The sequence below is a fragment of the Polyergus mexicanus genome, unplaced genomic scaffold (genome assembly GCF_030449975.1).
Source record: "Polyergus mexicanus isolate NDT 795.1 unplaced genomic scaffold, iyPolMexi1.0 SCAF_8, whole genome shotgun sequence".
NCBI lineage: Eukaryota > Metazoa > Arthropoda > Insecta > Hymenoptera > Formicidae > Polyergus > Polyergus mexicanus.
This window is the reverse complement of record NW_027223328.1, coordinates 2242502-2269558: the sequence shown is the minus strand read 5'-3', so window position 1 is coordinate 2269558 and position 27057 is coordinate 2242502. Positions and strand designations below refer to the sequence as shown.

The window sequence follows — 27057 nt, the reverse complement described above, 5'->3', positions numbered from 1 at the left end:
ATATATTATATATATATATATATATATATATATATATATATACATATATATATATACATACATATATAACCTATTGTTGTACCACTTCAATGTAATAACCTTGATGTTTTAGACAATATGTAACAATGAGATCGATTTTTTTACGTATTTATAAATCTTAAAAAGGGGAAAAGGAAGAGAAAGGAAGATATACTTATTAAATAACATGTACACTGAGAGACGATTGCTGGTCATGTATAAGCTCAGGGATTCTGGTTGAGAACATCCTCAGTGGGCCGAAACGACAGTTCTTTTTTTTTCAGTACAACTGTTATTTGCAACTAGCGCAAATATGGCTGTGATCTTTCGTAAGATGGAAGCTACACGACAACAACACGCTGCTGATCGTATCATTGTTCGAGCACTTTATTCGAATACGATTACATGTGCCCACGGTAGATGAAAGAATTTCCGCGTGTATTGTGTACGATAGTAACCCAGGAGAGCTTTGTTACGATGATAAATCTTTCGCGAATCGATTAACGTTATCATTTTTCATTGTCTCTTATAGCGGATTATATCATCTGTATATTGCGTTTCTCATCAATATTTTATTAATACTGGTCATTTTAACTTTTAATGGGGCGACGCATCAGATACCGATTTAATGAATTAATTTGATTTAACTGAAACGCATCGTGGGCTTAATAAATTAAATGATCTGAGCGCATAAAAGCATACCGATATCGGGTAGACATACTTGCGTGAATAATTTTATGTTCACGACAAAAAAGAAAAAAGAAAAAAACAGACACAGAATCTCGTTATACGAGCATTCGATTTTCCTCGAACGACGCGCGCATCAGATTTGTGACAGATTCGCGACACGCACCCCTGCGTCTTCTTAATCCGACTCAACTCTCGTAACTCAACGGTTGACACATAAACGACTTATAAACGACTCTTCACACCCGCTCACATTTCGACACGTACACATGGCGTCAGGTCCGTATATTAGAGTGAAAGTAATCTTAACAGTGGACATTGGGCTCACATCGGATTCAGTAGCGTTTGTCGCGGTGGCCTCTCTTTATGAGAAAGATTTTTTGTTGCGCATAATAAAAAGAATTTTTTTGCACACGATGAGAGACAAAACTGAGTTCACGATGGAGTCAAACGTCACCGGGTAGAAGACATTAAGCATGGAATGATCACGGTCGAACTCTGCTATCTTTCCCCTGCAAGTCTGCTGATTATCTTTAGGCACTATCAATCTTATCTGTTACAGTGACATTTCTAGAAATAAAAAAATATGTCACTATTAATATGTATATATATACACGCAGCACGTAGAGATCGCACACTTGTAGAAGAGACTTTTGTGCTTGACGTATATCGCAATAACCAATACACGAATGAGCCTGCACTCGTACGTATTTGACCAGACACTTGTCAGTATTAATCTCTGTATATATATATATATATATATCGTAAATCTAATGCTATTAATTTATTGTGTATATAGGTATGTGTGCGCGTGTGTGTGTGTGTGCATAGTCGTTCATGTTAAATGGTTAAAATAAATCACTCCAATTCCTAGCGCAATTTTGTGGTAAGTTTAGCTCCTAAATTTATTAATTATTTTACAAATAAATACTGTAATACATACAGAGCGCGTATTATTCAAGTGCCGAATAGTTTTTATTATTTTTTATTATTTTAATGAATAATATCGATTAAGTTTTTTTTCAATAAGTTTGGTTGTCAAAAATATCGATTTTATTGATTGATTGATTCTTGAAAAATGCAAATTGAAAATAATATCAATTTATGTCTTATTTCTTTTTTTTTAAATTATATATATTGTTATATTTTTCAATAAATAACTAATAATAAATAGCATAAATTTAATAAAGTAAAGTGAAGATTCAATTTCACTGTGGCAGCAGACTAAAATGGCACGAAAAGAAAGAAACATATAATTCGATTTCCTATCGGTATCAACATTTGTTCTTCTCTTTCTTCGTCATTTATCTATTTTCATACATATATATACTTTGGGAAGTTTTTGACAAAAAGCTTATTCAACAGAAAAATTCAAGTAAATAGAAGTTGTGTGGCCGGAAAGAGAAGAACTTATATATATATAATATATATTGTGGGTCTGCCGTTACATAATATACTATATAGAGCGTGTATATGGTAGTTGCTTGAGAATTTTTCCTTTCTTTTCCTATATCACTCATCAATATCACCCTGATAAGAACGTAATCTAATATGTTCGTTGTGTTGACAGACATATTGTTGTGTGCGGCCACATCACCTACGAATCGGTCTCGCATTTCCTCAAGGATTTCCTACACGAGGATCGCGAGGACGTCGACGTAGAAGTTGTCTTCTTGCATAGGTATGATCGGCGTTTTTGTAAAATTGACATTTCTTGACTCAGATGCTGTTTAATTCTTTCTTAACAAATGGTTTCAAAAGGGTTATCATTTGACGTGAATATAGTTCATGAAATTTATCTTACACATCTAATTATACACACATACATACATTTTTTAATTAATTCATCTGTGTTATCGATTGACGCGGATGAATAATAACCATTCGTATTTAATTTTATATATTACACGCATTTTTACAGGGAATAGAGGTTTGTGCATTTGATATCTAGTAGATATACAGACGTTTATATTCTTTACAAATATTGTCATTTTATTTCTTTATCATTTCTTTCATGCTAAAAAATATTTTATTATATTTTTATGTGGTATTGGCGACTTCGTGGTGAGTATACGTCACCCTTCGACGAACGAGAGATTTTCTGTCGCCAGACGACTCGAACCGATCAGATTCCATTAGCTCTGCGTCTTTTATCGATCGTAAAACTTCGTCATTCCGTTATTCCAGCAAGGTCTCAAATTACAAACAGAGATTTTTCCATTGACGTTTAATATCATGGACTCTTAAAGGGGATAAACGAGGAGATCACGTTCCACGCGCGGTCGCCTGTGTAGTCTGATCGCTATAGTCGTAAGGGGTGGTTTGTGTTTTCAGGAAAGAGCCGGATCTCGAATTGGAGGGTCTTCTGAAAAGGCATTACACGACCGTGGAGTTTTTTCAGGGCACCATGATGAATGCCGTGGATCTGGAGCGCGTCAAGGTACCCTGAACCCTAGAACAACCAACACACGAAAAACCTTCACCAACCAACCAACCCTCCATCAATGCCCTCCACGTGGCCGCTCGCGCTTCTTGTTTCCTTGCAGTTCTTTAGGTTATTACACGGTTATTCGCCTGGGTATAACACGCCGTGTGATGGTCGATCGATATATATATATATATATATATATATATATATATATATATATATATATATATACTTACGTATCTTTCTCTTTATATGCATATATATATTATCTATATTTATACATATATTTACGTCACACGTCATGCAGTCTCTTGATAATTGCATTCTTTTTTATAGAAACTCGCGTCTGCGAGTGATTCGTGCGTATACGAAATATACCTGCGAATCATACCAATGTTCGCTACATTCTTTAGATTTATTCTCTCTTTTCGCTCTTTCGCTCTCTCTTTTTTCATTCATGAACTGTCGAACTGTCCGGTGCGGCATAATTAAAAATACCATCTGACCATCGATTTACACGTATTATTTCTCGCGAAAGTCGTTTTTCGAGTTTACTATATCAGGATTCACGGTATTTTGACCATAAGGTAATGCTTTCGAGAATACATCTCGTGAATACAAAAGCGACGCGGCACCGGATGGCCGAAAGATATATATATATATATATATGTATATATATATACGTATCTATCTATATTTACGTAGAAAGCAACCGCCTGCGACTGCATGGTATGCTGTATTGAGCTATGGAGCCGACTCAGCGTGCAGTAGAGACTTATTTAGAGATTTATTACTATTATACGCCTTAACGTTCCCGTTTCCTTTGAGGGTAATCGCGTTCGATTCTACCGCATATTCGTTCGATTAGAATAATAATCGACCAATTCGATGGATTAGTGACGCACAATATGATGTGTAAGTTTCCTCTCAAAGGTCGCGAATACGTGAACAATGAATTTGTATTACTTATTTACGTTCTTAATGAAATCTTCGCCGGCCGATTGTCGGCCCGCTACTCGACGATATTCTTGCAAAAAAGGCGCCCGTCGACAGCTGAGGTGAATGTTATTTATAAAGAAAATCGTATCGTTTTGTCGGATCCGTTCAGGAAACCGCCTGATCTCGAACTGGAAGGACTATTCAAGCGGCACTTCACCACCGTGGAGTTCTTTCAGGGGACCATCATGAACCCGATTGATCTACAGCGGGTTAAGGTGAGTTTCTTACCATGACCGAACAATCTACCTCCTCGATACAAAAAATATGCGCGTTATAAACCCGTATATATAATATATATATCTAACAACCTTCCCTTTATATATATATATATATATATATATATATATATATATATGTGTGTGTGTGTATATATATTGGGTCTCGTCTCTCCTTTACTCTTACTATATTTCTATTTTCCTTTCCATATTCAACTTGTTACCCATCGGTTCGCCATATTTCGACGTGCACGGTACCAGTATTTTATGTCGCAGTTATATATTTGGAATTATTACTTTAATTAATTAAACATGTTGAAAAATTTGTATGTAATTCTCTCTCTAAAAATTTAAATTTTAATTCTGTATTATTGTTTTTCACAAGATCTTTTAACATTTTTTCAAGTTCATCTTGTAATGTAAATTCTGATAGAGAAGAGAAAAATGTTTAGAAATTTTGAATATTTTTATATTTTTTAAAATATAAAATATTTATATATATATATATATATATATATATATATATATATATATATATATATATATGCATCGCATATATGTATGATTTTATTACGTATGTATATAAATTTTTACGAAGATTTGACGGGACGATATTTATATAGTGCGATGTGAGCGGATTATAGGATTTGTGCTTGCGTTGGAAAAAATCGATGAAAGTAGCGACTTGACGACTGTTACCGTGGGCGATCGGTAGACGTTCGGGAACTGACATTGTACCGATAACAAACGCTGTTGTTTCAGGATGTTTGTTGCCTGTATGTTTCCCTTTATGCTCGTATATACATTGACGATGTCATACGATACTCCTACCGGAGTCTCTGTACGCTGTCCGCTTTCGTGTCTCGTCAATTTGCAATAGCTGGTTTCGAATTCGATCAATTATTTGCGAGATTTTGAAAGGATTGGGAATGCAGACCTGAGAGCCCCCATGACCAAAACTCAATATTCGGTTTTATGTTTGCCTCGGGAAAGGTCGCCCCGATCTAATAGCCTCTGTCTATCTATCTATCTATCTATCTATATTTCCGTCTCTTTCTCTCTCGTCCCTTCTTTCTATCTATACATACCCGACAGCAAATCTGAGAGAAAAGCAATGTCAATTTTTCCCGCATAGACACGTACACACACACGGACATTTATGCATACCCATTTACGTGAAAAAAGTCCCTTTAAGGTTGTGTTGCATCCACCGGATAGATCCATGCCTGCTGTCGACCCAAGTGGGTAAGTGCCCGTGTTTTTCTCGTGGAGAGATTGGTTTATCAGACCGTTACTTTTCAGACGATAGTTTCTGTTAGAGAATTTTAGTATCTAATATATATACCTATATATATGGGATAATCGAACGTGATATCTGTTAAGTGTATCGATCCTGCACTGACGAAGACGAGACGGTACGTTCTCTTTGACTGTTTGTATAGTTTTTTTTTTTTTTTTTTTTTTTACACATCGAGGTTAATGTCAAGTCTTGTTAGCCGATAGATTAGCATGTAGATAGAGGCGCTTCTCCATTATTCAGATGTATAGATTTAGATGAAACGACTTCTTCCCCCGATGATCGATAAGGTTTGCATATCCAAAGAATGTGTCGTAGAGGTTCGCTTTTATACTTTGATCATTATTCGAATCGTGCGACTGCGTCGAAGGTGCGCACGAAGAAAATGAAAAAAAAAAAAAATTATACATTGCTTTTCAATTGCTATTTTCATTTTATTTTAAAGTAAAAATTTTACATTGTTAAAGTGTAATTTTTATTTTAATATCGAGAGTTTGAATGTATCCGAAAATTGTAAGGAATTATATATAGAACCATAAATTAGATTATTAATACATTTAAGTAATAATTGGTATTTAAATTAAGAGTGTTGACGAAGTAAATCGATGGGATTTAATGAGACTCGATTTTCATGAGTTTGACTAATTTAATTTGTCTCATCCATTCCGTGAAGCAAACAACTCCATTAACCGTGCGAATCTTCGATACTAAGTAGCCATTGTTGTCTCATTGAATGCTTTTATATCACTTTTATATTATGGATGCATATTTTTCCATAGTATCCTTTATATCCTCGATGGTGTCTTCCATTTATCATATAATTCTACCAAGCTGAAAAAAACCGTACATTATATTAATTGTGAAAATAAATAATTTTTTGAATACAAATCATAGATTTGTAAATTTAATTGTAGCTTATACATATTGATCGTATTGATTTCGGCGACGATCGCGAGATACATTTCATATAGTTGCTTGTCTCTTAAATAAATACGATTTTATTAGTTGTATCAATCTTATTGATTAATCGATTATCGTTTTTTTTTTTACTTTTCTGCTCTATTCTATTTTTGAATATGCGCAGAGAGCAATCTCTATTTTGCTATCGCTTTGAGACCAACGTCCTGCCCAATATACATTTCTCCTATTTATTAATTGATTATAATAAAGCAACGGATGACACGAAATGGATTATCCCCATGCTTTTTAGGTACACGAAGCGGACGCGTGTTTGGTATTGGCGAATAAATATTGCCAGGATCCGGACGCGGAAGACGCGGCGAACATTATGCGCGTCATCTCCATCAAGAACTACTCGGATGACATTCGCGTTATCATTCAATTAATGCAGTATCACAACAAGGTAATCGCTGTCGGAAATAAATTTCGTTTCGAACAAAGAGTGATTTACCAAACGAAGATATATGTTAACATTAATTTTTTTCCAAGAATTGTTCTTGATTTCTGGTTTTATTCCAAAGATTAAATATTTTCTGTTGTGTTGCAAAGTTATATGTTTCTGCCGAGGTTCTATCTCTTATTCCATCGTTAACCGAATCGTGTGTTGCAGGCCTACTTACTAAACATTCCATCGTGGGACTGGAAGCAGGGTGACGATGTCATATGCTTGGCGGAATTGAAACTAGGTTTCATCGCGCAATCCTGCCTGGCGCCTGGTTTCAGCACAATGATGGCCAACCTCTTCGCGATGCGTTCTTTTAAGACGGTCAGTAAATCGTCGTTTTTCGGCAGTCCACCTGCCATTTAATCTATGCATGTCTGAACGCAATTCTTCGTATAGGTCTTTGTTACGATCAGGCTGTTCACAGTGATCGCGTATAAAAAAAAAAAGTAAAGAAAAATAAACGCCGTCGTATTCTTCGCGAAATCGAGATCTTGCGATCACTCGGATTCAAGCGCACCAATAAAATAATTTCTCTGGCAAATATCTCCATAATCCGATAAAATCGTTTCTGATAAATTTTCGTCTCGGGATTCGCGAAAAATCACTAAATTCTCTTGCGCGCCATCATTATGCACGGTCGCTCAAATCGCGGAAAATGCAAACGTGGAAGCGATACGAGATTTACGCGTTACGTTACGTCACATTGTGACACGTCCGGAAATAGTCGGACACGAGCACTTCACTGTGGACATACGCGCACAATCCGTACATGCATAGGAGCGTGTGATTTAGAAATGGTTGGTTGATTGGTACCAGTCGCCCGATATGCAGGCTTGGCAGAATGACTACCTGCGTGGAACCGGAATGGAGATGTACACCGAGACACTGAGCCCTACCTTCATTGGAATGCCCTTTGCGAAAGCTACTGAGTAAGTCGGTCCATGGACCAATCCAACATCCAGCAGACACGCGCATATCTGATTCAAGAGACGGGACGGGCGTTTGCCGGCGGCAATATCCATCGTTCGGTCGCCATTGTTCTACCCTGTTTGATCTCATTTGCGTTCCCCTGTGTGTTTTCCGTCATAGTGATGTGGTTTCTTTCTTGTTATGCGGTTACGAAGTAAAATGCGATCGGGAAACGGAACAACCGCTAATTCCGTGTCGATAATAATCTTGTGGCGCGTGTGTAATTATTTTTAATTCATGCTTCTTTAGCCAGAGTGACGTAGCGAACACGTGGCACGACGATCGATTTTGTCGTCTAACAAGAAAAAGTAGGGGACTTGGTCTCCCGCTATTTTTATGGACTTTTTGCGTTGTATGCTACGCTTTTATGCCGCAGAGAGATTCAAAATTAGAAACTTAGATAACATCTTCTCTTATTACCTTTTATTAGATTTTGTTTTTTCAATAATGAATTAAATAATGATAGAAAAGATATTTTTACATTATTATCGTAACGACATTGAAATGGCAATATCATTTCTCAGAAATGTAAGATAAAGAAAGAAAAAAGTAAATTTTGTAGAACAATACAATTTTACTTAGAGCAGTTTTTATAAACTTAATTGGCAGACTGATATCATAACAAATTTTTGGATATTTTTTTTTTAATGTATACCCATTTTACGGAGAATATCACGTTAAAAAAAATTCTTGGCGCATTGAATTCCTTTTAACAGACGATTGAAGAAATAAAGTTTAAAATTAAACACAAAGATTTTCAGCGTATATTAAATTATTTTAATATTACAGAAAGCAAATTTAAACTTATTTCAATAGGCAAAACAATTTTATTCATTCGACTGAAGCCGAGTTCCTCTGCAGACGTGCAAAAGGTTTATGGAAAATCGATGACTCTTCTACTCCTTCTTGTAAGATATGAACAAAACTCTTGTGGTTTTTCTCGTATATAATTCTGTCGTTTAGATAGAATTTTAAGAAACATTCGAGCGAGGAAAATTCTTGGAATAAGAATAGCAAAACTTGCTCGAAAATCATCGCCGTTTATATTTCTTAGTCATGCTTGTCCATTTCGTGTTTTGTTGTCGCGATTACATTAACGACAAAAAATCACTCGGAGAAAGTCCGCAGTCTCTTGAATCGGAAGGCAAAAAAAAAGGGATGAAGCTTCGCATCGCCTATGTCTCTCACTACGCTCCACTCTGCTATATACGTAAACGTATATACATATATTAGTATATATACATATATATATATATATATATATATATATATATACATATATGTATATTCATATTACAATATGATACATAAATGTGTCTATTATATTGTATAAAATCATATTTGTGCTACACCTAATCGATGTAAACCACCCCTTCATCGCTTCAGTAACGTATCTATATTTTCACCTTTCTCTGCAATTGATATATACGTAACTTTGAGAGACTTGTAACAATAACAATTAATTAACAGTAAGCGGATGGTAGGGGAAACGACGGTACGACTCGATTTTGTTAGAGAAGAGAACATTTGGATTCGTAGAGTATTCGCAAGTTCTTTTTATTCGATTTTTGTTTTAAAATTTCTAGCTCGGAGAGAACCAGGCTAGAAACTTTTATAGAACCGGCATAATGTGGTGGACAAACGTTCGGAGTAAATACAGTGGCTAAATCTTGTCATTGATGGAGTTGCTGGATAGAGCAATCCTTTGATCTGAGTCAATTCCGCAATAACGTGTTTACTATTACGGTGGCTATTTGACGAACATGTTCTCTGAAACACACGAACATACGATTCGTATTTCCGATTTCTGTATCTTAGCATTTTCGTACAAATGGAAAGCTGCGATAACGTAAAATTTCTTTTTATATTGCTCTTTGAAATATAAATATATTAAGTAGATAAATAGTATTTTTTTTAAACTATGAATTATTTTAAAAAAATATATAAATTACTTTAATAATTATATTTATATACGTGCTCCTTAATCCTTTTTTGCGAATAATGCCAGAAGCTTATTTCTCGATAAAAATATTATACTATGAATCTAAAACTTTTGAAACGCTATTGTCTTGCTTCTCGACTTAAAAAAATAATAACCCGGGAAGTAAATCGAACATCTGTCATTTTTGCCATCTTTCATGTTTAATGAAAAAATTCTCTCTTACAATTAGCATACTTTAGAGCTCTGCTCTCTATATATGCTATATGAAAAGATTATAGAAAGAATATATAACTGAAAGGCCTGCGCACAAACAACGTGAAGATTAATTAAAGGAAGGAAAATGCGAAAAAGATTCAGATTTCGATCAATTGATGAACTGCTGAAATTGATGGGAGGGACAAAATTTGTAAGAGATTAGAATGTGTGCACTCGAACATGCACACGCACAGCTATAGAGTGAGTGTGAATGAGTATGCGCGCGTGTTCGCCCCCGGAATTACAGCTTCAGGAATTTCATCATTACCGATGATCGTTCGGAGACGGTGATAATAACTCTTACTCTCCGGCCGGTCGCCATAATTGCGAGATACATCATCGTGCATGATCGTCGTGCATCAACATAATACGTATTGCGCTACTCGAAATCAGCATCAAAGCGTTTCCGAATGCTTACATTCTGTCTCGATCATAGAAATAATTCCTGGCAACACTGATGTTACTAAAAGATACAAAGACGTCTATAAAGGAAAATCTTTTTGACCAAAATCTTTTAGACATCTTTTGTGTTGTCCGGACCTTAGGATGCGACTCTAAATAAAGAAAACCTAATGAGATTTATTTACAGAATTTATACATATTTTTTTGAGGGCTAAGATTAAGTGCTGCCCTGTAGGTGAATTTTTCTTCATCGACAGGCGCGTTGATCAAGTAATAATTATTTTTCGCGCCTACGAAACGAAAAATAAAATATCCCATTATAGTTTCCTCCGGGGAAGAGTTGCAGCTCGCTCACGCAGCTGCTACTTTTCGTTGTGAGTAAGGTCTCGCCGCACGTGGATCATGAAAGTATGATGACGTCGGGCTTGGTTGATTGGTGTTTCAGTCGCCGGACACACAGGCGTGGCAGAATGATTACCTGCAGGGCACGGGCTGCGAGATGTACACGGAAACCCTCTCCCCGTCCTTTACCGGGATGACATTTCCCCAAGCCAGCGAGTAAGTTCTCGCTGCCAATGGTTGTCACACACGTAAACGTACCGAACAGATACTTATACCAGTCACGCGAGACACACAAATACAATTATACGGACCATCATACAGAACATTCATACGAAGAAAGAGCGATATACATACAATACAAGAACATGCAATATAATACACTCGGTTACGAATTTCTATTTCTTCTGTCTCTTTTTCTCTCTTTGTCTTATATTTTCGTCTCACGAATTACTAAATACATTGAACTATTCTATGATACCGAAAAAACGTACATATATATTATATTACAACATATCATGAAAACGTATATATATATATATATATATATATATATATCGCCCCTCACTTCGATCTTTTCAATCTTTGAATGATTTTTTCTTTACTAGTCTCTTTTATATTCGTCTTTATGGTATCTATCTCCTTCTGTTTGGATTTTGCGTAGAGTAGTCCAGTTTTGAGCTGTATAAATCCATTCACTTTTTCTCTCTTTTTGCCTCCGTTCGATCGTGTCACGACCATTTTTTTAATCATTTTTGATTTTTATTATCGAGCTGCTCGAAATTGTGCACAGATCTTTGTGAATTGCGTAGAAATAAAGTAGAGAAAAGTAATGACGGATGAATGCGGACTTTGCTGCACGCCAAGAACCGAAACCGATCGTGCTCGGTATAATTGGAATGCTTGATTGGCAACCGGGGAATCGGCTCGCGGAAACGAAAGTGTTTCAAACGTTTGGGTCGCGGAAATTGCTGGAAATCGCATACCAGCGCACGCGATTTGCGTGCGAATGGGCGCGCTTCCGAAAATGTTTCTATCGGGAACAATTTTAACGACTGTATCGAGACCGCCGAACGATAGCGTCTCCATATCTCGGCATTATTTTACGGATCAATTGATATCGAGATTGGAATTGCGCGTTGCTTAATCCTTTCACAGCTTTTGATCCGCATACGCGACTCGCACAAGTCTCTTTCTCTGCTTTTTAACAACTTTCTTCTTATTTTATTTGCTTTTCCTTTTTCTTTTTTTGTACCTTGTGATTTGATCAACTATTGCAAAAAGTAATTAAAGTACGAACTAAAAAAGTAACTTAAATTACGAAGTTTGCGTGAAATGTATACATTAAATGTCACAAATATGACTCGATTGACGACCTTGAGGATTTTAATCTCAAATTGGCTCGCGCACAATATCGTGACCGACAGCTGTTCTTGTAAGTTCTAACTAATTACGATTAGACGCGCGTGCAAGGATCGTTGCAAAATCCGCATTTGTCCTAATAAATCGTGCATTTCGCTTCGACAATATTACGGTTTTTTTTACGGCGCAACGTGAGACGAAATGAGAAAGAAGCGTGCTATGTCTTTTCTCAAATTTTGATTTTATCGAGGGAACAAAAAATAACATACATATATAGAGAAATTGTATATTTTTGAATATTTTTTATATAAATATTTTTGACCATAAGACGTAACGGGCAAGATTTTTGTTGTTTTTTTTTGTCAATAATATCCGTATCCTTGTTATGGTGTGTGTTCTTAGATGTAGCGTTCTAATTTCTCTTAACAAAAGCGCGTTCTTTGTACACGCATGCCTGCTACTCTTTACCATGTAAAAGTATGTGAAACTTATTTTGGTAACACATTGACACAGGGTATTGGACAAGTACGCGGGTGGTTATCGATCGTAGTTCTGCCGATTAAATATGTATTACTAAGCACTGTTCGTTAACAGACTTTATAATCGAGCTCGCAGTTTTGTCTTTGCGAAAATTATAGGGGGTATCGCTTTCTGCGAACGCTAATATATTGTACAGATATTTGCTCGCTGATCCTGAGACACACGTACAAGCGACTTGCAATTAAAATTATTCATATGACTATCTTGTAATTGAGAGACACATCTATAAATATTTATATTTTATAAAAAGCTAGCAAAGAGGAATTTAGCTTTATTGACAGGAAAGTTTTTATTTCTGCAAATTTTATTTACTTATGTCTTATTACAAAAATGAAAGATAAAGTACAAGTATTTACTATAAAAACACAAAAACAATTCGGTTTAATTCTTACATAGTTATATATTTTTTTTTTGATTGCAAATCATTGTATGCAAATATTATTGTATGCAAAATTAAAATTAAATTAGAAAATATTTATAAGACAAACAAGCACGTCTTCTTGTCGGTACGAGTTCTTGCAATAAAAACTAAATATCATAAAAAAATATTAAGCCTTCAATACACGGTCAACATAGTTAAAATATATTTCTTAAATCGACAAAAATATATGATAAATAGCCATAATACATATTATTTGAGAAATAGTTTTACAGAGAGTTATGAAAGTGATGAAAAATTTCTAAAGGCAAAATAGATGTGCCGTTTATTTAATACCCTTTCTCAACCGTCTAAATTGCACCGTATTCGCCTATCAAGATTGCATCATTGATTTCTGTGATTTTTCTGTGATTGTGAATTTTGCTATTTCTTAAATAATATATTCAACACTCGAAAATTGTCAGTAATTTTGTTTATAAAAATATCGCAATAGCAATATCTTTTGTATAAGCTATTAAATATTTACAAATTTTTACGCAAATTATTAATTTTAATGTAATAGATTTCGTATTTTAATATTTAATTGCAATGGAATTTAAAGTTGCATGTATATGAGAAAATAAGTAGTATTTAAATATTCGTTAAATATAAATCGATTTGAATTAAAATATTTTAAATAAAACCAATCACATAGAATTTTTAAGCGACATATTCCAGTCAATGTGAGATCAGTGAACTGCATCATTCGCGAAACAGAGAGCTATATAATTCTTTCGAGTTTTCTCTTTTGATTTTTATGCGCACACTTGGATTATCGCCATTATTTGGTTTGCGTGTGTGAGAGATCTACTTGTAAGAAGCGATTTTCACATTGAATACAATATATAATACTTTTATTATCTTTTTACACCGTATATCATATATATACAATCGTATATATAAAATGCTTGTCGAACGTTAGTTAATCTGTTGGATCCTTACACGGATGAGACCGGATCTCCTGAATGCCTTCTGAAACTTTGAACTAGATTAGGAATTTAGAGTGTAATAGATAGTCTATAGAAGGCGATAGAAACTTTCGATATATCTTGGCATGCTTCGGCTCGTATTATTAGATAAGTAATGCTCGCGTTTATGTAAGACTTTTCTGTACGATCGCTTGGAATTAAATCATCAGTATATGTTGCATCGCTTGCATGATTGTTTAATAAACATTTGATATTATCATACACACTGAGATGATAAAACGGGGCGTTGATACATTTATATATATATATATATATATATACAGGATGCTAAAAAAAAAACATTCAGTATTTATATGATAAACAGGACATACCATACTGAGTAAAAAAATCTTAATAAACATAAATCGAAAGCTCAACCTTTTCTGAGATATTACACATTTATTATTATATATTATATTTGAAATTTAATTTTTTAAATAAGTGAGAGCGGTGTACATTTTTAAATACTTCTATATTTGAAGTAAGACTTATCTGTGCATTACTGGTGATCAATGTCCCGTTACGCTCTGGGTGTGTACACATATCTTACTAACACATATTCGTCAATTAATCATGCTAAACGAAGTTTATAAAGTATGAAAATTTCAAATTTAAATTATATAAGATATTAAATAATGGTCGTCATTTTTAGATATAGTATCTTTTGAAGTAAATATTTTGTATAATAAAATATGAATAATAAAAATAAGCACTTTAATATAGCTATCTTTATTGGCTGTACTTTTTATGTATTACGCATTTTATCATGTACATTTAAATATAATATAATCGGATGGAAATACTTTATGCTACGTTTGCATTTAATATATATTTTCCTACAAAGAATGAAACTTGTATTTGTATGCACAGATGCTCGTATATAAGTAGCTATTGTAGGATTTATATAATTTTTATATACATATAAAATATTTCCTTTATTTTCTTTAACTTCAACGAAAATGATTTCATATGAGAAGCAGAAGTTCTTGTCTTTACGAATTCAAGTTTTATTGTCTGCTTAATGCGTACGATACTGAGTTGAATTTCTCAAGTAGCTCTTCCTTATCTTGTATCTTCTTAACATTGATTTGTAATGTATTATAAAAATTTATGCTCTTCATACTCTTAGCATTATTTGTAGATATTTATTATATATTATTATTGATATTTCATTTCTCGCTGTAAAATTTTTATACAATATTATACACAAAATGCTGTGTTCAGATTTTATCGCACATTATTATATCTATTTATAATACAACTCATTATCTCAATGACGTTTCTTATTTGCTTATCATAGTCAATAGCTCTCTATTTTCTTGTATATATTTTCTTGTAATATCATCGCGTCCATATAAAAATGTATTATACAAAAACAAGCAAAATGTATGCAGACTCTGTTAGCTTGATATACAATTGATTTACTTGCGAGATATCGAATGTTATGCATGACTTCGTCGTAGGTTGTGCTTCACAAAACTGAAGCTTTTACTACTGGCCATCGAGATAAAGGGCGAAGGAGGCTCCGACAGTAAAATCTCGATTAATCCACGTGGTGCCAAGATCGCTGCAAATACTCAGGGATTCTTCATTGCTCAATCTGCTGACGAAGTAAAACGGTAAGAATATATTTCGAAACATTACTAAAACAATTTAAATCAAGAATATATTTAGATATTCTTACTCAACACTTAGCTTTATTAAGATTTACCATTTGCCGACATAAGACAGTATTCAAAATGCAAATCAAACATATTCGAATAATCAGGATATTTTCTATGATAATATGCAACAATAAATAATTTATATGTAACATAGCTTAGAACAATTTCGCAATTTTCTATAATATAATAAAAATAATATATCTGTCTAATAATGTTTCGTTTTTAAATTATTTATATTAAATTTCATCAAATTAATTTGTTACTCCCTTTTTCTTACATATATATATATATATATATATATATTTAATTTTTATGTTTAATTTTTTATCGAATAAATAAAAATTTAAGTGATATCTTTCTTTACAATTTGTATGACTAGTGGTTCTTGTTCTGTTTATTTTCAGGGCGTGGTTCTATTGCAAAGCATGCCACGATGAAATTAAAGACGAGACTCTGATCAAGAAGTGCAAGTGCAAAAATTGTAAGTCTTTCTAGCCCAGTGATCCTTTACAACAGTCTTTTTCGATTCTTGCCAAATTTTCTGCCTAAACGATATTCAATCTTCTCTCTCGCCGGTTATTATACGTATATGTTTATATCTGACATATAACTGTACACAGATGTACATAGAACGCGTTCAATCTATCAATAGTATTGCGAGTCTCATACGCGGTTTATCTCTACCCCTTTTCTCTGTCGATCGATATCGATGAAATGTTGCATTGCCATCGATGTGACTCGCATAAATTAATAAATGTCTCGACATGTAAAATAACGTATAAATGCGAACGGATCACGTAGGAAAGCTCTCTTTATCTGTTCTTCCCCCTCCCCCACATTCCGGTTTCTGCCGGTTTACCCTCTCTTAGTCCTTTTGCCCGTTTGAGAGCGCAATAACAGTAATAAATGCGACTATTAACGAAGTGACACGGTTGTGACCATCCTATTGTGATATATGATCTAGTGGGGCAGCAGCAGCGCTCCTGGGGCCGGGACTTAGGTAACGTCTCTCACACTCGTTCGTTATAAGTCTGGTACTTTACTATCATCTGTAACTATCTCTTAACACTTATTTTTATCTCTTCTTATCTATTTTGTATACGATATTGGCTCTTGATCCAACCCCTTCACTCGCCAAATATCAACTAACTGGCTCGCTACTCATAACCATTTGATTGTACCGTCTACTGTTCTGCCTCTGTATTAAGACTTTGTTTTTCGCGCCTTGCGATTATCTATTATCCTTCTGTTAAGTTATTTCCTTTTTTTGATTTCTCTCTTCTTTTCTCTATCTCTCTTTCTCTTTGTCTATCTCTCTCAGTGTCTTATCGATACATATATGCTTCCCCCAATAATCAATCTCTTGCAAGTCAAGGTGATGATTATGAGGATGATTATCATAATGACGGTTATGATCAATATAACGATGATTATATCTTTAATCATTATTGCAAGATACAATTCCCAAGACGATGCGACAATCGAGTACTTCTTCCTTTTTCACCGTCATGTCGCGCATTTATTGTCCTCGAGAAAAATCGAGATTCTGCTGTTCAGAAAATGATAATTTTACATATACTAGTGTATACAACGATAAAATGGAAAATTTATCGCGTATCTATCATCCGGGAAGGCCAAATCGCTTCGTGTTACGCAACATGTTGAATATGATCAATTTATTTCGTTTCGAGAAAAAATCTTCAATCACGCGATAAATGACGTGAAAAATGAAGTACCGACTCTCAACACGTAATTTCCGATAGTCCAGTCAGTTGGCGCATGCCCACCTGACCGAGAACGAAAATTAGCCTGCACTAATTAGTGTTTATTCCGCCGCCCCCCCCCCGCCCCGCCCACGCTCGCCTTGCATGCATGACTAGCTCCCGGATTCGGACTCGTTTACGCCATAATGGTAATGACAGCTTCTTTCTTGATCACTGTCTGTCTTCATCCTCTTTCTATATCTCGCAGTCTCCGTTCTTTTCTCCGAAACTACCCCCTTCGATTGTGTGCCAGCTCTCTCTTTTTCTCTCGCTCTCCCTTTCTCTATCTTTCTCTCTTTCTCAACGTGCTAGCTCTGTTATCGAGGAGATTCCTCGCCGATCGATCGGCCCGATCGGCCGCGATCGAGTCGCGAATCTTCATCGCATTCACCGCGCGCTCTCATGTTCGCCGGACGTCTCTCGTTCTCGAATCGCCGTGAAATTGGGCCGTCCGGTGATGCGCGGACGACAGGAGCATTCCCTATTCGTCCTACGAACGACGAAACCTCGTCGTATCGTTCAGGGGAGATCCCGGGTCGCCCTCGCCGACAATTCCGTCCATGTCACACGCGACATACCGCATTTCGGATTCGTACACTCGTACACAATATCACATATACACAACTACATAAGTCTCCCCCGAGTAGAGCGACTTACCGCTCAATCACGATCAATCTTGTCGACATTCAGGAATGGTAATACCCTAAACCCTGGGCAATCAACGTTGTTCCCGGTACCGGTATCTCACTCGAGCGATCTGAAATCGATCGAACGATTGCGACCGACGTTAATCCGATCGTTTTAGGTTTCACAATCAGCAGGTGACGGAAAAACTTGTCAAAGGTAATTCGCTTCGATAAGCGAGCTTAATTTCTGTTTTTTCAGATACCTTGGACGTATCTATTTATGGTTAAACATATTGTGATTAATGCCGTGCTCGAATTCGTACGTGAACCGACGTGTTAATTGTCTGTTACATCATTGTTATCTTATTGCAATGTCGGCTGCTATACGAAATGATATTGTATACTTGTTGGAAGAAATTTGAGTAAAAATTTTATTTATTGAATTTTCACATAATATTATTAAAAATATTTTTTCGCGATTAATGATATTTTCGACTTTTTACTTGGTACTTTTTACGCACAAAAACACATGCAATTTATTCGCGCGAATGTGCACATACGAATTCCGCAAAATTTTCTGTTATTACTAAAAGAATGTATAGTGAATATCAGCCGTTCATGTTTTTCCCCCCATATATACACATGTTTGTTTATTTACTCATAAACCCGTGTCCGGGTCGATCGCTGCATTTTTACAGATGTGGGGATGATGATGATGCAGACCGGCATGGTGAAGGGAAACACTGCCTACAGCAGTTATCTCGACGGTACGCCTGTTTCCGGCTTCCTGTTCCATTCCCTCCCGTACATGCATATCCACTTGTCGCAGCTTTTGCGAGAATTTGTCAGTATAAATGTGTGCACTCGCGTGAATCGATTCTTTAAATTAATAATATCGAGTTTCTGAAAAATGATCTAAGAATTTTTAATTGTCAATATTTTATGTTCGTTATTCTGACAAAATATGTTCTGCCAAACAATATTTTTTCTACTCGTGTACTCAAAATGTTATCGAGTAACGAGTTGACATAAATATCGCTTGGTGCTTTATTTGCGATATTATAAAAAATTTTCGCGTCCGGCAGAACCAGGTGGGCCTAACATGTAACGAGGTAAGATGGTGTAAGTGATACAGAACATGTAAGAGCTCCACAGACGGGGACTATTCGTCTTATCACATGCACTTACTCCACAATACCCGTATGCGATATTATTGGATCCGTTCGACTCGTACTGTTTATCGTTGGGCTTTCGCTAGAGCTGAAATGGTATTGAGCGAGTTGTCGCCCTCTAATAGCAGCATACAATTACGTTATGTAGCACTAACATTGTTGGCCGCTTCTTCCTCTTCTTCGACACATGGGCAGAGGCCGAGTAACAAGCACGCCGGTTGGACGAAAAAATGGACGGTCGCAAATCGATCAATTATTGCGTAATGTTTAGCTTCGTACATCACAAAATACAATACAATGGTCGCTTCCGCGCAGAAACGCATTCTTGCACGTTATCCCGAGCAGTATACTTTGTGTCCTCACTAACGTTAAATGGCCTGCCACTTAACACCAATCGACGGGTTTGTTTATATCGTATTTCAGCCTTGCTAATTATCGTTCTTAATTGTTGTTTCAGTGTGCTTACATGGACTTTTATTGATAATTTATATATCGCACCAGTTTCAAATTATCACGCATGTTATTCATATGTCATGCACAAAATTCCCTTCTTTCTTTCTCCAAAACGTGTTTGTATCGTTGAGATAATGATCGTGACAATTTGAAACTGGGATCTGCGTATATAAGGTTACCTAATATTGTATATTTTATACAAATGCTATTTTTTTCTATATTTGTAACGTATATTGAGCGCAATTAATATTACTATTTTGGGTCACCTTGTATATAATTAATACATAAAAGTATGCATTGTGTTTTTGCACAAATTGAACGTTTTTCGTGAAAATTGTTTTTCTTAAAAAATATTAGCATAAATATAGGCAAATATATTAATAATCTTTTTAATATATCGTATATTAACTTTTTCACGAAAAACATTCCTTTTTATTGCGCTATTTGCGTAATAAATTATTTAATTAATTGTTGTGAAATGAAGCTGTTGCGATAAAACTTTTATGTTAATTAATTTTTCTATTAATTTTTCTACTAATTTAATATGCCCTAATTGCAATATTGATTATAAAAAGTAGATTATGGTTGCAGAGGCCCATCTTGTGACAATCTTGTGCCAATGTTCGAATATGCATTTATAAATATTTTTGCATCTATAACTAGAAAAATATTTAAAAAACTTTATATATATATATATATATATATATATATATATATAATTTTTTAAATTAAATTTTTGACAGCACATTGGATATTGCTTAAGAAGTTCGGGATATTGTTACATACATATTGTTGTTATTCCTTTTTCTTATATTTAACTTCAGAATGTTTTAATAGCCAGGAAAGAAACTACGGCAGTGCGTTATTAAGTACAATATTGATCGTGCACACGTGGAATTCCGTTTCCGTGATATAGTTTCAATGTCGCTAAGTGCGCGCCGGGTGATTAATTGGATTCAGCACGCAACCAGAAAAAGCACCAAGACGTAAGCTTACCATGAGCTTATACAGCATATACAGGGACGATGATAATCGATGCCCAGGGTTTATCGAACACGTTGGCTAAAAATACCTCATTCCTACCTCACATATCCGAGCATATTTGACATCACTCACCAACATCACATCACAACAATAACGCCGACACTCTGCAAACCGATATTGCCTTCTGAGAAAAAGATTTTTTCGATATGAGATATATTCCTGAATATTGAATACTCAACCAGCATAGCGCAGATATTTATATAATCTCTATATGTTACGACCCTCACAGTAGGCCGAAGTAAATTATGCAATGGTTGTAACACATCAATGTTTTAATAATAAATCTCTCCATCGAAGGTCACGTTGCAATAAGCTACAACGGGATATTTTCGCAAAAAACGGGAATACATTCGTAATTTATCATATCGGTGACGCGCCATCGACATCCTCTCTTTCTTTCTCTCTTGCCAGAGTTTTTTTCGGAATTTATTTCTAGCGATTCTTATACAAATTGTATATACGCGCACGCGTATGATTTATAAACCGATTTATTAAATATAATTATTCAGAGTGACATTATATATATAAAGTTAATTTCAATTAAGAGAATGTGATTTGAATAGCAGAGGAAGTATAATATAAAAATTTCTAATAATCCGATCCTGAATAGAGATAAGTCGCACTGAATACTAAACGTGACATATCGATCGAAACCACGGATTTAGATCCTCCCCCCCCCCACACCCGTTGAAATCCCCGTATCTAGGTTGACATTGTTTTGGTGTGACAACTAACAGCTCTGGTTCTCCTCCCTTCGGGCAGTGGCCACATTCCGGAAAGGCGTGCGAGCTGTTCAGATGGTTGGAAGAGCAAGTACGTATCGTGTGTAGACTGTGTAACAAATGTCATTTTTCTATCTTAATCCCGATACGGAGATTTATACGAAATAAATTCATCGAACGCGGGGTGTGATTGCAAAAGAAAGGAAAAGAAAAATTATAAAATTCCAATAGCGGCATGATCTTTAACTCGAAGAAAACCTAAGTTCTTCTTTTATTAACAAAATTATAATTTTTATTAGTAAAAATAAGAAAAGTAATATCCTCCTTATTTTGTAAACGATATACAATTTAGGTATCGATTTAGTATATAAAGGTGAAATTACTAATAATAATTCAAATCAATGATTCCAAAATGATAATGATATACCATTATATTAATTGTATAGAATGTTAAAATCATATCGAATTATTATTTTTTGTATCAAGTAATTTCGATTCAAAGGTCATGTGTATAGTGGTCTCGTATAATAATATTTTCTTTTTTCTTTTTTTTTTAATTTGACAAGTAGTATAAAATTCAGAAAGCAAAATTTTCTAATTTGAAATGCAAAACATAGTCACTGTATCTTAAAATGATTTGATGACAAGACCTTGACGATTATAAAAAAAGATTCAAATATATGTATTCATAATTTTTGTAATCATATAATTGTATTGATATTTTTTGTATCAAAAATATTAATCGTAAATTTTAATTATTTTTTTTGTATTATTTATTTGTTTGGGAATAATCAATAAATTTGTGTTTCTCGTCAAGGCTAATTTTGCCGATAAATTCTCTGCAGTTGTAAACGAAATATCACCAGACAAAAAGATTACTATTTACATGTTCGCATCAAGACTAGCACAACGTGCGAAAATATCACAGAGATTTTTATGACTAATGCAAGATACATATAATTCTATTCTTATTTATATTCCGCGTTAAGGTTTAACAACAAAATTATAATGTCGTTGTGCTAATCTGCCAAAATTCGTTCGAATTAATAAGTGGCTCCAGCGTAGAACATCGTTAGTGTTTGAGTCCCTATTGGTGTGGTGTTCTTAATTATTTTGCAACTTGATGAGATTACACTACTATCAGTGTCGTTTTGAATGTAGTTTTCCTGAAAGTTTGTCAATGTTACTCGATGGTAATTGTTGTGAATTATGAAATTAATTCAATTGAGAACCGGCGTGATGTGACTGCCTTGAGTCTTAAACTATCTCTAATTAATCTTGCATCGGTGTTCGACATCTAATGATTCGACGTGTCATTTTAGAAACATTTTAGCATTAGCCCTTTTTATTGCGTGAATTTTTACTCGTTCTATAATAGAGACAATCGCGTTGATACCGAAGAATTTGTAAACGTCGTTATATATGTTTCTGTATTTCTCGGATATTTTCAACGTTATAGCAAACGACGTCTCGAAGGCAAATATGAGTGTTAATTATATTAGATATGGAGTACCTATGTGTTACGAAAATCCGCGCAGAACACCCTTCGAACACGTCGACATCGCCAATCCCGTTATTGGTCAGTCAGACAAACGTTATACTCTTGGATTGACGGCAATAACGCGCTGTCGCGCGCGTATCGACGGTTGTTCCGCGTCATAAAAAAATTGTTGGCCATCGGAGCAGTCTCGTGGACCATTCGGTTCGCCGCCAGCGCAAAGATCGGTGAAACGTTGGTGACAGCTCGTTACTCCGATCGCCATTGTTTTCTTTTCCGGTCCCTTTTTCGGAAGCAGATCGGTTTTTGCCGGCTAAGCACCACACAGTCTTCACGATGTTAGAATAGACGAGTACACATGAGCGATGCTCGCGTAAGAGAAAATAAGACAGATGTCAATTAATTGATGCAAATTCACACGCTTGTATCGCTCGTTCGAGTCACGCATACACGTCACCCATCCGGCGTACTCATGCATACACGATGAGACACGCATCACAGATCGCATTAAATGTCTCCACGAGTACACATGTCCACGCATATACGATACACGCGAATTCGTATAATTCGGGAAACAAGCACACGCGCGCGCACACGGATTCATCACAGAACACGAGATCTGTAAGCAAAACTCTTTAACTAACTCTCTATATATGTGTCTATCTGTCCGAATTATATCTTCTCCTCGTCTTCTTCACTACCGCATAGGCGAAGACCTCTTGTACACAAGTAAGTCTAGCCAAAGCGCGGGTGTATATTAATATATTTATGCATTTCCTCTTTTGTATATACATATATATATTATTTACGTACACCGGCCGCGGTCGCGTTAATGAGAAATTTACATCAAGGCGCACGCACGCGTTGCAACGCGTTTGTAGAAGCGTAGGCTAACAAACGCGTTTTTATTAGTTTATAAAGCAACGCTATATTATATTACAGGTTCATTGCTACTGCCGATGAGGTGTATCTTTTGCACGTTTACTCGAACATCCCGCTTGATCTATCCTTCATTTTCCGACTCGTTTTATCTTACAAGCAAGTGGGTCGAATCGGTAGATTGAGTTGTGAGATAAAATCCACCTTTTTAAACGTAGAGCATTATATAGGGAATTGAATTATAAGATCTTAAAAATATCATACAATTTAATCCAATTCAATTTTTTTCCTTATAATTAAAGTAAAAAAAAAAAAAAAAAAAAGATCGTATTAATATCAAATAAAGAAAGAAATTACAATATGTACAATTAATATGAGTTTAAAGACATCTCTGTTACAGTGAAGTTTAGCAATAATTCTTGCAATATTTTGAAAATTACGTATTTTTTAATAATAATCTCTGCATTTAAAAATTTGAGAATATATTTCCATATATTGCGTAATGTACAATATATCGTCGTATAACTCGATTTGTCGATTGAGCCTTCTTCTTCTTGGTCTCCATTAACATTATCTCTCCAGGAATGCTAAGAATTCTTGGTGATTCGGCGTTTTACCGTGAACATCGAGAAGAACAGAGAATTGTATTTCGCAATTGCAATTTCTGTTCGGAAATGTTTCCTTGGAAAGATCGTGTCAAAGGAGATTTAACTTTGACTTTTCGAGCAAAAACGAGTGCTTCGCGACATCCGTAACCTCTAATTAACGCAATGTTATTTTGCTCAACGGACTTTGAGTAAGTACGCATAAAGTGGAGAGTTTCACACGTGCAATATATTATATTTCCACTCGCCTCTCTCATACCGTCGGTCTCGATAATGTCAGTTGCAAATAGACACAGATCGCAATTGACGCATCTCGTCTCGTCATGGCGAGCTAACGTCAGAATCCATTTTCCCATCACTTCCCCTAAGAAAAACGAATTTTCCTTGCGCTTTTAGTAGAAAAACTCTATAATCTTTCATGCACTCTTTTTCAATTCCTCTCGAGCTTTTGCAAAATCTTTGTCGTTTTGCACGTGAATTCTCTTTCCCGGAGGATGCAAAGCGTGCACTGACAATGCCGAGTAAATATTCACTCTGTAAGGTCATATATTGCATGCTTAGGGCACTATATATTACATATTACAATATCGTAACGTGAAATGGACACGATTGTTCTTTGTTTGGTGCATTGATGAGAGATAAAAAGTAATATTTGTTAACAGCGAAGAAACTAATATCGTCGCGTCTTCTTCACTTGCGTCATTTTCAGCATGAAATAGAAATAGTTTGGGCACACTGCACGTTTATAACGGTAGATCGATTTTAGTATCATGTCGTATAATGTTCCCGCAATATGGACGAAAGACGTTTTGAAAATATTAAAACTCCCAAAATCTTTTCTGATCTCATTCGTCAATTTGTCCACGTTGTCGCGAACTGTATCTTAATCGTTAGAATTTAAAAAGTACGCACATTTATCCCTCTACAATTTTAATGTTTATAGACAATTAGCGATATTGAAAGGCCGTTTCAGCTTAATATCGTAAACGTTACATTATATTTAATTGTTATATGTATATCCGATGTATATATCAATTTAATATTAAACTATATTGTGTATAAACTATATCGTAAATTTAATCGGTGGCTTAAGTTACGACGGATCAGATATAATATTTCTACATTTTTGTTATTGTTTTAGATTTTAGCGCAAGGTAAGAAAGGTTATTTTTCTGCAATTTTTTCTTAGTAACTACGAATGAAAATTCGTTGTAATGATTTCCGAATTGTCGTAACGCTGAAACGGAACTTTACTTCTAGAAGTTAAATTGCAGATTTAGTACTGTCCAATGATAGTGTAGCTATTAGGCTTTAGGTAATTAGTTAGGGTAGCTAACATGTGTAGTGGTTTGTTACAGACGACCACCATCCTCCCCCCACATTCACTCCGCCAGAACTGCCCAAGATGGTTCACGTAAGAGGTACAGTTACACCTCAATCAAAAACCATGCTACAGTCTCGCAAGCTGCCCTTTCTAATTTCGCGATCGACAATATGACACGAATACACTAACGAAAAGTCGCTTGATAAATAGTAACCGAAAGATACTAAAGGCAAACGTAAAAAGAACTATCACTCTCTTCGGAAGTTTGATACGCTTTGTCAAACACGCTTGAGCGATTAGTTATTGACACATTTTGTTTGATTAACAATAACAATTTTTTTATTTTGTTGCTGAAACGTTGGAGAAAGTAGAGAGAAGCTAATAAGCAACGAAATGTCATAATTTTTTTTATTCTTATCTTATATAATACAACATATGATTATGTATGCTTGCGTATTATTCTCATATATACTACTTTCTTCATTATTATGACAAATGCATGCAGCTGACATATAGCTCCGATAATCGTTTATATTTTCTATTATTTTATTTTTGTATGAGTGTAGTACACATTTAAATTTACATTAATTTCTGTTGTATCTTTTAATGACTATTGGTTTGGAAATTGTGTTTATGACATAAACTTATGTTCTATATTTGAGATAAAATATTATTTTCTGTTTTATATTAAATTCATTAAAATTTTTAAATTTATTGAAAATTTATTAGATTTTGCACAAAATATATTTTTAGTATAGTTGCAATAGTATTTGGTAGTCTTATAGAATTGATTTTTAATACAATTTATTTATATTTTAGTTTATGATCAATGTATAAAGTGTTTAATATATATTTTGCAACATAGTCAGATTTTACTGGACAAAAAAATGTAATTAGTTTTATAGAGATTGACTTGTTAAATGATCCCAGTAACTCTTTTAATGTGTATAGAATTACGTGACAGATCGTTTCTATCATTTTTAAAAGCGTTGATACAGCTTTTACGAGAAAACGAATAAACAGGCAATTTCAACTTATCATTATTTATAAAAATATATTTTCC

General features: G+C 34.8%; 1 protein-coding gene across 50 annotated transcripts in view; it reads left to right on the top strand.

The window, feature by feature from the left end:
• Positions 1-27057, top strand: part of Slo (calcium-activated potassium channel slo) — a 99482-nt gene that overhangs the window by 59084 nt on the left and 13341 nt on the right. For 8 of the 50 annotated variants that reach the window (XM_070300860.1, XM_070300857.1, XM_070300840.1 and 5 more), the window contains 11 exons: positions 2276-2386; positions 4242-4347; positions 6855-7007; positions 7215-7370; positions 11063-11175; positions 15708-15863; positions 16313-16389; positions 18996-19064; positions 21729-21779; positions 23895-23915; positions 26029-26091. In XM_070300860.1, coding sequence (XP_070156961.1) covers positions 2276-2386; positions 4242-4347; positions 6855-7007; positions 7215-7370; positions 11063-11175; positions 15708-15863; positions 16313-16389; positions 18996-19064; positions 21729-21779; positions 23895-23915; positions 26029-26091 — 1076 coding nt within the window. Of the gene's footprint in view, positions 1-2275; positions 2387-3039; positions 3146-4241; positions 4348-6854; positions 7008-7214; positions 7371-7865; positions 7979-11062; positions 11176-15707; positions 15864-16312; positions 16390-16872; positions 16909-18995; positions 19065-21728; positions 21780-23894; positions 23916-26028; positions 26092-27057 lie in introns of all 50 variants that reach the window. The other 42 variants (XM_070300867.1, XM_070300865.1, XM_070300852.1 and 39 more) reach the window with 22 other exon arrangements.